The following is a 15,650-nucleotide window of genomic DNA, read 5'->3' on the forward strand; positions in this document are numbered from 1 at the left end:
ATATGCTGCCTGCAAGAGACTCACTTCAGACCCATAGGCTGAAAGTGAAGGATGGAAAAAGATATGCCATGCAAACGTAAGTGAAAAAAAAAAAAAAGCCAGGGGCAATACCTATATCAGACAAAATAGACTTGATTGTAGCAAGCGACTAAGAGGTCACTACATAATGATAAAGGGATCAATAATCAAGAGAATATAATAATTATAGTTATCAATAGGAGTACCTAAATAAAGCAAATATTAACAGACACAAAGGGAAAACTGACAGCCATATGATAAGTAGTAGGGGACTGTAACACCCCACTCAGTGAATAAATCATCCATGCAGAAAATGAATAAGGAAACGGTGTCTTTGAACAACACATTAGACCATATGAACTTGACATATACAGAAAATTCCATTCCAAAACAACAGAATATGCCTTCTTTTCAAGTGCACATGGAACATTCTCCAGGATACATAATGTGTTAGGCCACAAAAGAAGCCTAAATAAATTTACAATCATACCAAGCATGTTTTTTTTTTAACTACAACTGACATGAATGAAGCTACACATAAATTATAAGAAAAAAAAAAAACAGAAAAAGCACAAACATGTGGAGACTAAACAATATGTTACTTAACAGCTCCTGAGTCAAAGAAGAAATCAAATAGGAAATTAAAAAATACCTGGTGGAGATAGTCCAAAATGGCAGACAAGTAGGAGCTCTTAGTTTGTCTGGTCCCAGGAATTCAGCAAGATAGCTATCAAATCATTCTGAACACCTGCAACTTAACCAGAGATCTAAAAAAAAGATTAGCTGAAATTCTACAAATAGAAAAGCCATCCCTTTCTGCAAGAATGACAAGATAGAAAAATTCACCTCAAAAAAGAGAAAAAAAGAACAAGAGGCAGTACTGACTGCCAGGGACTTAATCAGTATTGATATGAATAAGATGTCAGAAGTAGAGTTCGGGATAATGATTACAAAGATACTAGCTGGGCTTGAAAAAAAGCATAGACGACACTAGAGGATCCCTTTCTGGAAAAATAGAACTAAAATCTAATGAAGTAAAAATCAAAAAGGCTATTAATGAGGTGCAATAAAAAATAGAGGCTCTAACTGCTAGGATGAATAAGGCAAAAGAAAGAATTAGCGATATATAAGAAAAATTATGGAGAATAAAGAAGCTAAGGAAAAGAAAATATACTGGATCATGTGGGGAGAATTTGAGAGATAAATGATACCATGAAGAGAAACAATATTACAATAATTGGGATTGGAGAAGAAGAGGAAAGTTGGGGGTTGGGGACAGAAGGTATTGGAGCAAATTATAGTAGGAAACTTACCTAACCTGGGGAAGGAAACAGACACTGAAGTCCAAGAGGCACAGAGAACCCCCTTAAAAATCAATAAAAATAAGTCAACACCTTGACTTATAATACTCAATAATAGAAACTTGGAAATCTCAGAGACAAAGACAAAATCCTGAAAGCAGCTTGGGACAAGAGGACCATAACATACAAGAATAGAAACACCAGACTGGCAGAAGACTTATCCACAGAGATCTTGCAGGCCAGAAGGTACTGGCATGATATATTCAGGGTGCTAAATGAGAAGAGTATGCAGCCAAGAATACTTCATCCAGCAAGGATGTCATTCAAAATAGGAGAAAAAAACTTCCAGGACAAACAGAAACTAAAAGAATGTGTAATCACTAAATCAGCCCACCAAGAAATATTAAAGGGGACCGTTAAAGCAAAGAGAGAGCCCAAAAGTAGCATAGACCAAAATGGAACAGAGACAATATACAGAAATAGTGATTTTACAAGTAATACAATAGCGCTAAATTCATATCTTCAATAATTACTCTGAATGTAAATGGACTAAATTCTCCAATCAAAAGAGGGTATCAGATTGGATAGATTGGATTTAAAAAAAGAAAAAGACCCATATATATGTTGTCTACAGGGGACTCATTTTAGACCCAAAGACACCTCCAGATTGAAAGCAAGGGGGTGTAAAACCACTTATCATGCTAATAGATATCAAAAGAAAATTGCAGTAGCAATCCTTACATCAGATTATATTTTAAACCAAAGACTATAATAAAAGATGAGGAAAGACACTATATCATAATTAAAGGGCCTATCTAACTAGAAGATACAACAATTGTAAATATTTATGCCACCAACGTGGGAGCAGCCAATTATATAAATGAATCAATAACAAAATGAAAGAATCACATTCATAATAATAATAGTAAGGGACTTCAACATCACACTCACTGTAATAGACAGATCATCTAAGTAGAAGAGCAACAAGGAAGTAATGGCTTTGAATGACACACTGGACCAGATGGACTTTGCAGATATATTCAGAGCATTCCATCCTAAAGCAACAGAATACATATTCTCCAGAAGAGATCAGATACCGGGTCAAAAATCAGGTCTCTGCCAGTTCAAAAAGACTGGGATCATTCCCTGCATACTTTCAGACCACAGTGCTTTGAAACAAACTCAATCACAGGAGGAAATTTGGAAAGAACTCAAATCCATGAAGTCTAAAGAACATCCTACTAAGGAATGAATGGGTTAACCAGGAAATTAAGGAAGAATTTTTAAAATTCACGGAAACAAACAAAAGTGAAAACACAACTGGTTTCAGTAATATCATTCCCAATGGGGGAAAACAGAGTATTTCCCTAAGGTCAGGAACACAACCGTTGTTTAACATAGTATTAGAAGTCTTAGCCTCAGCAATCAGACAGTGAAAAGAAATAAGAGGCATCTAAACTGGCAAAGAAGAAGTCAAACTCTGACTCTTCACAGATGACATGGTACTCTATGTGGAAAACCCAAAAGATTCCACCCCAAAATTTCTAGAGCTTATTTAGGAATTCAGCAAAGTGGGAGGAGATAAAATCAATGCACAGAAATCAGTGCATTTCTATACTCTTAACAATGAAACAGAAGAAAGAGAAATTAAGGAGTCAATCCCATTTACAATTGCACCAAAACCCATAAGATACCTAGAAATAAGCCTAACCAAAGAGTCAAAAGATCTGTACTCAGAAAACTCATGAAAGAAATTGAGGAAGACATAGAGAAATGGAAAAATGGGGGCACCTGGGTGACTCAGTGGGTTAAGGCCTCTGCCTTCAGCTCATGTCATGACCCCAGGGTCCTGGGATCCAGCCCCACATAGGGCTCTCTGCTCAGCAGGGAACCTGCTTCCTCTTCTCTCTCTGCCTGCCGCTCTGCCTACATATAATCTCTGTCTGTCAAATAAATAAATAAAATATTTTTTAAAAAAGACATCCAAATGGCCAACAGACACATGAAAAAGTGCTCAACATCACTCAGCATCAGGGAAATACAAGTCAAAACCACAGCTCACCCCAGTCAGAACAGCTAAAATTAATAAGTCAGGAAATGACAGATGTTGGCAAGGATGTGGAGAAAGGGGAACCCTCCTACACTGTTGGTGGGAATGCAAGCTGGTGCAGCCACTCTGGAAAACAGTATGGAGGTTCCTCAAAAAGTTGAAAAAAGCTACCCTAAAACCCAGCAATTGTACTACTAAGTATTTACCTCAAAGATACAAATGTGGTGAACCAAAGAGGCATGAAACCCCAGTGTTTAAGGCAGCATTGTCTACAATAGCCAAACTATGGAAAGAGCCTAAATATCTATCAACAGAAAAATGGATAAAGAAGATGTGATATATATATATATAATGGAATATTATACATCCATCAAAAAATGAACTCTTGCCATTTGCAGCAACGTGGTGGAAATAGAGGATATTATGCTATGCGAAATAAGTCAGAGAAAGACAATTTTCATATGATCTCGCTGATATGCAGAATTTAAGAAAGAAAGCAGAGGATCATAGGGGAATAGAGAGGAAAAAATGAAACAAGAAGAAACCAGAGAGACCAACAAAGCATAAGAGACTCTTAATCTCAGAAAACAAACTGAGGGTTGTTTGACGGCAGGGGTAGGGATGGGGTAGTTGGATGATGGACATTAGGGAGGGTATGTGTTGTGCTGAGTGCTGTGTGTTGTGTAAGACTGATGAATCACAGACATGTATCCCTGAAACAAATAACACACTGTATGTTAATAATTCAAAAAAAAGAACAGAGAGCTGAAAAATACCCCACACTTATATGGTCAATTAATCTATAGCAAAGGAGACAAGAATATACAATAAGGGAAAAGACAGTCTCTTCAAAAAGATGTTGGGAAAATTGGAAAGCTACATGCAAAAGAATGAAACTAGACTGCCTTCTTACATAATACAGAAAAATAAACTCAAAATGAATTAATGACCTAAATGTCTGACTTGAAACCCAGGGCACTTGTGATGAGCACCAGGCATCGAAGGTGATGAATCACTAAACTCTACACCTGAAACTAATATTACACTGTATGTTAACTGACTGGAATTTAAATAAAAACTTGATAAAAGAAAAAAACAAAGGCAGAAATCTCCTGGACATTGACCTTAGCAACACTTTTCTAGATATATCTCTTCAGGCAAGGAAAACAAAAGCAAAAATAAACTATGGGGACTACATCAAAACAAAAATCTTTTACACAGCAAAGGAAATCTTTGACAAAAGGAAAAGGTAACCTACTGTGTGGGAGAAGACATTAGGAAATGATATATTTGATATGGGGTCAATATTCAAAATATATAACAAATCTATTCATCTGAGCACCCCAAAACTGTAAATAATCCAATTTAAAAAGGCAGTGTTGGTGGGGGAGATGGGTTTAATAGGTGATGGGGATTAGGGAGTGCCCTTGTGATGAAAACTGGGTAGTGTATTAAAGTGTTGAATCACTACATTGTATACTTGAGATTAGTATTACACTGTATGTTAATGAACTGGAATTTAAATTAAAAACTTTTAAAAATGGGAGCAGACACTTTTTCAAAGAAAATATTTTTCCAAAGAAGATACACAGATGGCAAACAAACACATGAAAAGATGTTCAACATCACCAATCACCTAATTTGTACCAAACATCACATAATTTGCAGGGAAATGCAAATCAGAACAATGAGGTATCACCTCACACATACCAGAATGGCTAGTATTCAAAAGGACAAGAAATACCAGGTGTTGGTGAGGCTGTGGAAGAAAAGGAGCCCTCATTACAAACTGATGCAGCTACTGTGGAAAACAGTATAGCGGTTCCTCGAAATATTGAAAATACCAAATAATCTTGTAATGGCACTACCATGTATTTACTCAAAGAAAACAAAAACACTAACTTGAAAAGACATATATGCACATTTATGTTCACTGAAGCATTACTGACAATAGCCAAAATATGGAAGCAACTTCAGTGTCCATCAATAGGGGAATGGATGAAGAAGATGGTGTGTGTGTGTGTGTGTGTGTGTGTGTGTAATGGAGTATTAACCATAAAAAGGAATGAAATCTTGCCATTTGTGACAATATGAATGGACATAGTAGGTAATGTGCTCCATAAAATAAGTCCAACAGAAAAAGATAAATACCATTTGATTTCACTTATAATGAGGAATCCTAAAACAAACAAACAAGAAACAAAAACAACAACAACAAAAATATTTCCCTGGATATTCAGGACACTTGATACTGGTCAGCCTGTTTCTACACTGTTTAATAGCTCAAGGCTTATGTCACATATAATTGCTGAGATTCCTGGAAGTATGGATCCCAATGGCATGTAGCAGTTGGGGACAGGATTAGGTGAATTTGGTGTGTTTGTTTGCTTATTTATAGACACAGGTGCTTTGATCATACTTTACTGACACTTTCCCCAACACAGATACTCCAGCATATAGGAGCCTTAGTTTTCCCTGCTATAAAACCAGAACACTTAGTCTATGAGTAAGAAGTGTCTCAGAATGGATTTGATTCAAACACTGGGGTAATATATGTTCTTCATATATGCTGTGGAATTCTAGGAATCCATTTTGTTACCTCTCCCATTCCAGGCATCTGTTTAACCTGTGGCCAGGGTTCTAAATCATCTAGCCCCTTTGAGACAGCCACCATAAAAATAGCCCTAGCAGAGATGACCTATTCAGAGTATGGGATTATTCCTAAGGAATGCTCAAGAGTTACAGGTGGCTCCTGAATTCAGCAAGACTGAAGAGTGTTATTGTTAGTGTTCGTGAGTGTTATTGTCTCAAATATTAGATCCATTAAAGCTAATCTTAAGATATTGATTAAAATATTATTCAACTGTCAGAATATTAATATGTAGGAGGAGGAGGTGTTCTTGTTGAACAGCCTAGAATAGTACATAAATATACAGGGGCTGTAAATCACAGACCACACACAACTACTTATGTGCCTTCCAATAAATGGTACACTTACTGTGGAAGGCAGTTTGACAGTTTCTTATAAAACTACACATACTTTTATACCTTTACTATATGATGTAGCAATTACACTCCTTGGTACAAATCCAGTGGAGTTGAAAACTTAAAAAAAATCTGCACATGGATATTTATAGCAACTTTATTAATAATTGCCCAAACTTGGGAATAACTAAGATATTTTTCAGTAAGTGAATGGATAAAGTATTGTACATTCAGAAAGTGGAATATTATTCATCACTAAATAGAAATGAGCTAAATAGAAATGAGCTATCAAGCCATATTACTAAGTGAAAGAAGCCCATTTGAAAAGGCTACATGCTATATGAATATGACATTCTGGAAAAGGCAAAATCATGGTTATAGTACAAAAATCAGTGGTTGCCAAGGGTTCGTGTGTGGAGGGAATGATGAATAGAGAGAGTGCAGAGGATTTTTAAGGCAGTAAAACTACTCTGTGTGATACTGTGATGGTGGATTCACCATCATTTCATTATACATTTCTCCAAGCCCATAGAATGTATAGCACCAAGAGCGAGTCCTACTGTAAACTGTGGATTTGGGGCAATGATAACGATATGTCAATGTAGGTTCATCAGTTATAAGAAACATGCCACTCAGGTAGGGGATGTTGATGATGGAGGAGTCTGTGGGGGAAGGCAGGGAATATATGAGAACTCTATATTTTCTGCTCAGTTTTTTGTGAAGCTATAATTGTTCTAAAATATACAGTCTAATTTTTTTAGTGCCTGCCAAGAGGCAATGTCTCCTTTTAAAAAGGAGAAATGGGGATATTATAAGACTTTAAGAAATCTTCATTGAGAGACATCACAAAGCAAAGCACACATTACAGACTGAAGAGACTGAGGGATTAGAGATTATGTTAGCAGAGCTATAGATTCTTGGTGGCATCAGTATGACCAACTCCATGACTGCTCAAGGAAAACTTTTTTTGCTGCAAAGTACATAAGAACAAAACTAAGGAAAACCCTATGCTGGTAGTTTCATATGAAAAGCAGCTTAAAGTGTAGGGTAGGCCTCAGGGGTAGACTTCAGACATTCAGCATTCTCATGCCCACACTACTGACCTGTGCAATGGCATAATCTGAGTTGTTGGTGGCCAGCATGCCCTCATTCCCACTGATTCCCACACCTATGTGGGCCATCTGGATCATCCCAACATCATTGGCACCGTCCCCAATGGCAAGAGTTATGGCCCCTACATGCTTCTTAACCAGGTCCACTATTTCTGCCTTCTGGAGGGGAGATAACCTGAAAAAGAAGACAGAAACCACCATTTTTTAGTGTTTTGTTTTTGTTCACCTTGTTCTAAAACCCTTTAACAAGTAGTCAACAATGATCTATACATAATCAACTTTTTAAAAATTTTTTAAAATTTATTTTCATCATAACAGAATTCATTGTTTTTGCACCACACCCAGTGCTCCATGCAATCCATGCCCTCTCTAATACCCACCACCTGGTTCCCCCAACCTCCCAACCCCCACCCCTTCAAAACCTTCAGATTGTTTTTCAGAGTCCATAGTCTCTAATGGTTCACCTCCCCTTCCAATTTCCCTCAACTCCCTTCTCCTCTTCATCTCCCCTTGTCCTCCATGCTATTTGTTATGCTCCACAAATAAGTGAAACCATATGATAATTGACTCTCTCTGCTTGACTTATTTCACTCAGCATAATCTCTTCCAGTCCCGTCCATGTTGCTACAAAAGTTGGGTATTCATCCTTTCTGATGGAGGCATAATACTCCATAGTGTATATGGACCACATCTTCCTTATCCATTTGTCCTTTGAAGGGCATCTTGGTTCTTTCCACTGTTTGGCAACTGTGGCCATTGCTGCTATAAACATTGGGGTCCAGATGGCCCTTCTTTTTGCTACATCTGTATCTTTGGGGTAAATACCCAGGAGTGAAATTGCAGGGTCATAGGGAAGTTCTATTTTTAATTTCTTGAGGAATCTCCACACTGTTCTCCAAAGTGGCTGCACCAACTTGCATTCCCACCAACAGTGTAAGAGGGTTCGTTCCCCTTTCTCCACATCCTCTCCAACACATGTTGTTTCTTGTCTTGCTAATTTTGGCCATAATCAACTTTAAATGGCAGTTATTGGTAAATCTCCCAATTCATTAATTAAGCTTTTTACAAATATAAAAATGTTTCACCCACAACCTAAAAAAAACAAATGAATAAACAAAAAGCAGAATCAGAACTATAAGTAAAAGAACAAACTCATGGCAGCTGGAGGGAAAGGGGTTGGAGGGATGTGCAAAATGGGAGAAGAGGACTTAGAGATACAGGCTTCCAGTTATGCAGTGAATAGGTCACAGGGATAAAAAGGTACAACATAGGGAATATAGTCAGTGGCACTGTAATAGTGTTGTATGGTGACAGATGGGATCTACACTTGTAATGAGCATAACTTAACATATAGAGAATCACTATGTTGTACTCCTGAAACTGATATAACATTGTGTGTCAACTATACTCAATTTTTTAAAAAAGTCCCCTCCCACTCTCACCCAAAATAAAAAGAAAAGCAAAGAAACCACACAATAACATCTTTAATGTCCCAAAAGAAATACACAATAGTTGCCCAGTTTACATGGAGATAAACTCTTCAGTTTGCCTTTCTCCCCGTCACTCCCTGTTGCCTAACACTGGTCTGCTATATTAATTTATATCATCGACCTAAATGAGAGCGAGAGGTGAATAAGATTTTTGAAACTATGTGAAGGCATTTACCCAAAGGATAGCTTGTAGACTAGCCTATGAAAATCAAACTATCTCAGGTGAACTTGAAAAATACAAGGAGATACAAAAATATGAAGGTGTCAGTCAGGACAGAATGTGGTAAAAACAAAAAACAATAGCGAAGTGATGTAACATGACAAATGTTTCTTTCTTTCCATGGTAGGTATCCAACATAGAAGAGGATACTGCTGATCCTTTTTTTCCTCCTCAGATAAGCTACAAAAGCAAATTTAGTATTCCTAAAATATTTCAGGCTAGCAGACCCTGTCTACACAAAATACTTACAGATAAATCAAGGAAAGAGAAGCAAAATTTTTTATCTCTTATTCCTCATGTGTTCATTCACTAAATGAATTCCATAATGAATACTCATATATTCGTTCACTAAATGAATTGGACACACACCTCTATCCAAAACAATAAGAGACACACAAAGGCTTTATTTTCTAGTGAAAAAATGATCATCTCCTTCCCAAAAAACACCTCCTAAAAACTAAGTTAAATTTAGACCTTTCAAATTTTAGGTGAGGTTATTTTTTTCTAAATTTTTATTTATTTATTTGAGAGACAGAGTGTGAGAGTGGAGAGCTCAGAGGGAGAGCAGACTCCCTGCTGAGCAGGGAGCCTGGTGTGGGATTCGATCCTGGGACTCGATCCTGGAACTCCAGGATCATGACCTCAGCCAAAGGCAGTCACTCAACCAACTGAGCCACCCAGGCGCCCCAAGGTGAGATAATTTTTAAAAACTGAGGAGATCGGTTTCCTTGACTAGAACACACTCCAAATCTAAGACAGAAGCACAGATGGAAAAACTTTTGCTTCATAATGAAGAAAATATGAGTTAACATTACTACTTTGTCAGTATAGTAAGACAAGTTACTGAAGTAGAGGATGTTCCAGAAACCATCTGAAAGTTTTGTTTCCCTCAAGAGATGCTGGTTGTTTTGCTGGAATGCTGAAATGATAATAACTTCACCATTTAGTCTGGTAACTACTTTTATATTCAGACTATGATATTTGTGGAAAAAAGAAAAACTACTTCATATTAATCCCAAATTTGACTCTTCATACTTTCAAATATTAATTCTATCCTCTGGGCCAACCAAGCTCTCCAAAATATGAGAAGAGAACTATCAGGGAACCTTCTCCTCCCCTTGCTAAACATCACTGAGTCTTTCAGTCCTTTGGTAATATCATTCTGGGCCTTTCATACAAGCTCTAATTCAGTTTTGAACAGTTAAGAATAGAACTGAATCATCACTATTTTGATTTTGGGTCCTCCTCAGCCATATATGAAAATAAATCTTTAAATAATATTAGTCTCTTAATAACCACCTGTTAATTGAGCTCCAATTAATAATATACTTAAGGTCATATGTCCATGTATGGGCATTAAGCCAAATTTCCCTAATCCTGAAATTTTAGGGTCATATCCAATTGATGGTATTTACATTAATGTCTGGCCAAGTTCATCTTGTCATTCTTTTGGCAGAGACAACGTAGAAGTCCCATAAGTCAATATGCTATTTCAGGGCACAAAAGTGATTAGAAAAGAGCCCCCAAAAACAGTTTTAGGAATTCAAAACAGACATTAAACAGTTAATTTTTACTTTTTCATCCAAATGGACATTTTTACTTACCAAAAATTTCACATGTCAACTCTCGTTTGATTTTTAATCTATAACATGGACCCAAATAACAAATTCAACAATAATTTAGAAAGGGCACATAATAGATTCCAACCCATAAAACTAATACTCAAGTCACATTTGCCTTAATTCAAAAACTGTGTCTATTTTCTTTATCATCTATTTTCATGGATTAAAAATAAACAAAGTTAAGTAAACCAATTGGCTGGAATAATGTCATAGTTTTTCCACGGCATGTACTATTGACTTCCTTATCAGTATAATCAGTGTGAGGAATAAAATATAAAATGGTTTCCACTCAAAATGTGGGTTAAGTAGGTGATGAAGATTAAGGGGTGCCCTTGTGATGATCATCGGGTGATAGATGAGAGGGTAGAATCACTATATTTTACATCTGAAACTGAATTACATTGTATGTTAACTAACAAGAATTTAAATAAAAGTTTTTTAAAAATTGTAAAATAGGTTCAACATATGGTATGGCACAGATATTTTCTTGGCTATATAAATAAGTGCCCTTTTTTTGCTGTATTTGTATTTGCAATTTGTTGAGAAAGCTACTTAAAGGTAATCTCATGTTCATTAATTACTACTTATTCAACAATATTTATGTCCCTACTATGAGCAAGGCACAATCCTTGACAGAGCAGATAGAGCAGAAAATAAAATACATAAACATCCCTGCCTTCATGAAGTTTACACTGCAGTGGAGAGGAGAAAGACAATGAACCAAGTAAAACAAAAATTATGGTATATAGTGATACGAACTGTAGGGAAAATAGGTCTACAGCTTTCTAAATTCACTTTTAAAAATTACTTAATTTTACTCTTAATTATGGTCACTTAAATTTACTCTTAATTAATAATTTTACACTTAATTATGGTCACTTAATTATGCCACTGATTAAGCAATTACAACACATACTGAATGACACCCTCCAACTATATAAACTTTTTTTATTTTAAAATGACATCAGTAAGCAAATTGTTGGTTAAATTTTTAAGAAAACTTTCTATACCTGTTAATGGCATATATGGACATTGGGCAATTTCTTCCAATAAGAAAGCAAGTTTAGAACTGGAAAAAAATGATTAAAAACAAGTATTTCAGCTCACCAGAAAATGACAAAAGGAGGAAAAAACTTGAGATATGTTTACTCATGAAAAGATGTTACTGTATCAGGTAAGTGCAACAAGTCTGTGACCTTCTTTCCTGGAGGCGTTCATATTCCCCTGATCTTGGAGTGGGGTGAGAATCTGTGGATTTACTATCTGGACATGGCAGTCATGGTTGGGAGCAGATAATGAACACCCACATCTTTACCAACTGAGGTGGGTCTCTTAGTTCAGGGAGGGCAGAAAATCAGCTAAAACTTAACAGGAAGATTTTGCAACAAAAGCATCATGGGATTGAGATAATAAACTTTCCACATATTCCTAACAGAGCACTAAATTAAGGCTATCCAGGGAAAAGCCCAGAGTGGCTTGCAACTTGTTATACCTCTGGAAGCATTGCTCTAACCACATATAGGCCCAGCAGCAGAAGCAGAAGTCTTAGGGTTTGAATTGTTGAGGCACAAACTTGTCCAAGTAATTGGGTAATGATACAATTCTGCAGACAAAGACTTCAAAGCAGCATTAAAAATATGTTCATAAAAAGCATTTGACAAAGTACAGCATCCCTTCCTGATCAAACTCTTCAAAGTGCAGGGGTAGAGGGCACATACCTCAATATCATCAAAGCCATCTATGAAAAACCCACCGCAAATAGCATTCTCAATGGAGAAAAACTGAAAGCTTTTCGCTAAGGTCAGGAACATGGCAGGGATGTCCATTATCACTACTGCTATTCAACATAGTACTAGAAGTCCTAGCCTCAACAATCATACAACAAAAGGAAATTAAAGGCATCCAAATCGACAAAGAAGAAGCCAAACTATCACTCGTTGCAGATGATATGATACTATATGTGGAAAACCCAAAAGACTCCACTCCAAAACTGCTAGAACTTATACAGGAATTCATTAAACTGTCAGGATATAAGATCAATGCACAGAAATCAGTTGCATTTCTCTACACCAACAACAAGACAGAATAAAGAGAAATTAAGGAGTCAATCCCATTTACAATTGCACCCAAAACTATAAGATACCTAGGAATAAACCTAACCAAAGAGGCAAAGAATCTATACTCAGAAAACTATAAAGTACTCATGAAAGAAATTGAGGAAGACACAAAGAAATGGAAAAATGTTCCATGCTCCTTGATTGGAAGAATAAATATTGTGAAAATGTCTATGCTACCTAAAGCAATCTACACATTTAATGCAATTCCTATCAAAGTACCATCCATTTTCTTCAAAGAAATGGAACGAAATATCCTAAAATTTATATGGAACCAGAAAAGACCTCGAATAGCCAAAGGGATATTGAAAAAGAAAGCCAAAGTTGGTGGCATCACAATTCCGGACTTCAAGCTCTATTACAAAGCTGTCATCATCAAGACAGCATGCTACTGGCACAAAAGCAGACACATAGATCAATAGAACAGAATAGAGAGCCCAGAAATAGACCCTCAACTCTATGGTCAACTCATCTTCGACAAAGCAGGAAAGAATGTTAAATGGAAAAATACAGCCTCTTCAATAAACGGTGTTGGGAAAATTGGACAGCCACATGCAGAAAAATGAAATTGGACCATTTCCTTACACCACACATGAAAATAGACTCAAAATGGATGAAGGACCTCAATGTGAGAAAGGAATCCATCAAAATCCTTGAGGAGAACACAGGCAGCAACCTCTTCGACCTCAGTCGCAGCAACATCTTCCTGGGAACATCGCCAAAGGCAAGGGAAGCAAAGGCAAAAATGAACTATTGGGATTTCATCAAGATCAAAAGCTTTTGCACAGCAAAGGAAACAATTAACAAAACCATAAGACAACTGACAGAATGGGAGAAGATATTTGCAAACGACATATCAGATAAAGGGCTAGTGTCCAAAATTTATAAAGAACTTAGCAAACTCAACACCCAAAGAACAAATAATCCAATCAAGAAATGGGAAGAAGACATGAACAGACATTTTTGCATAGAAGACATCCAGATGGCCAACAGACACATGAAAAAGTGCTCCACATCACTCTGTATCAGGGAAATACAAATCAAAACGACAATAAGATATCACCTCACACCAGTAAGAATGGCTAAAATTAACAAGTCAGGAAAGGACAGATGCTGGCAAGGATGTAGAGAAAGGGGAACCCTCCTACACTGTTGGTGGGAATGCAAGCTGGTGCAACCACTCTGGAAAACAGCATGGAGGCTCCTCAAAATGTTGAAAATAGAACTACCCTATGACCAGCAACAGCACTACTCGGTATTTACCCTAAAGATACAAGCGTAGTGATCCGAAGGGGCACATGCACCCAAATGTTTATAGCAGCAATGTCTACAGCAGCCAAATTATGGAAAGAACCTAGATGTCCATCAACAGATGAATGGATAAAGAAGATGTGGTGTATATATACACAATGGAATACTATGCAGCCATCAAAAGAAATGAAATCTTGCCATTTGAGACAACATGGATGGAACTAGAGGGTATCATCCTTAGCGAAATAAGTCAATCAGAGAAAGACAACTATCATAGGATCTGCCTGATATGAGGAAGTAACGATGCAACATGGGGGGTTAAGGGAGTAGAAGAAGAAAAAATGAAACAAGGTGGGATTGGGAGGGAGACAAACCATAAGTGACTCTTAATCTCATAAAACAAATAGAGGGTTGCTGGGGGGAGGGGGGTTGGGAGATGGAGGGTGGGGTTATGGACATTGGGGAAGGTATGTGCTATGGTGAGTGCTGTGAAGTGTGTAAACCTGGCGATTCACAGACCAGTACCCCTGGGGATAAAAATATATATGTTTATAACTAACTAACTAAATAAATAAATAAATAAATATGTTCATAGAGGAGGGGCAAGATGGCAAAGAAGTAGAAGACCCTGTTTCAACGGTCCCCTAAAGCGAGCTAATTATCTACCAGAACACTCTGAACACCCATGAAATCAGCCTGAGATGCCTGAGATGTAGGATTATATACTTCTGGATCTTTATGGGGGCAGAAGACATCAGTGGACAGGTGGAGTGGGAATGATCAGACTGATATCAGAGGATAAACCAGAAGCAACCCATTGGAAAGTAATACCCCAATATGAGAGTGATTTGTGATTGGGGACCATCATTAACTTGGAGTCTAGTTAAAAGCACTCAAAAAGTGCAAAAGATCTTAAGGGGCAATGGGTGGAACCAGGAGGTCACAGACATGGGCCTAAGCCTATGGACCCAGGACAGCCACCGCTGGTGGACCTCCCATGCCAGAGAGTGTGGCGGCAGTCTCCAGTTCCTGGTCCCGGAGCCCCCAGGTTGTAGGGCTTGCACCACCTCTTGAGCCAGGGCATACTTCTGCCCAAATGAGGGAGTTCAGTAGGCGCTCTACAAGAACCACAGTTCTTCTAGAGAACCACAGTCTTTTGCACTCTGTGCTCACTGCACAACTGGGGTCTGAATCACGCTTCCCACCAGTGCCTGAGAGAGCTCCATATGGGCGCTAGTCAGCGGTCTCTAGGACCAGCCGAGAGTTTGGACACTCCCAACCTGGACTTGAAGGAACTCTAGTTAGGATATCTCAGGCAGGCAGTGACCTGTGAAACCCTGAGTTCCGAACTCCAGACAGCAAAGGCAGCCACTAGAAGTGGGCTCCCTGGACCAATATCGCTCATGATTTTAGTAGCACAGGGGTGCAGAGAAAAGCAGGTGCTTCACGCAGCCCCTGAGATGGTGGATGGGGACTTGCACTACCTG

General features: G+C 37.7%; 1 protein-coding gene across 1 annotated transcript in view; it reads right to left on the minus strand.

Annotated features, from left to right (window-relative positions):
- The window catches only part of LOC122907411 (phospholipid-transporting ATPase IB-like), a 341,403-nt gene that overhangs the window by 151,161 nt on the left and 174,592 nt on the right, over positions 1-15,650 (minus strand). The window contains exon 26 of the mRNA XM_044250287.1: positions 7,458-7,641. Within this exon, the coding sequence (XP_044106222.1) occupies positions 7,458-7,641 (184 nt within the window). The remainder of the gene's footprint in view (positions 1-7,457; positions 7,642-15,650) is intronic.

This window comes from Neovison vison, chromosome 5 (genome assembly GCF_020171115.1).
Source record: "Neovison vison isolate M4711 chromosome 5, ASM_NN_V1, whole genome shotgun sequence".
Taxonomy (NCBI): domain Eukaryota; kingdom Metazoa; phylum Chordata; class Mammalia; order Carnivora; family Mustelidae; genus Neogale; species Neogale vison.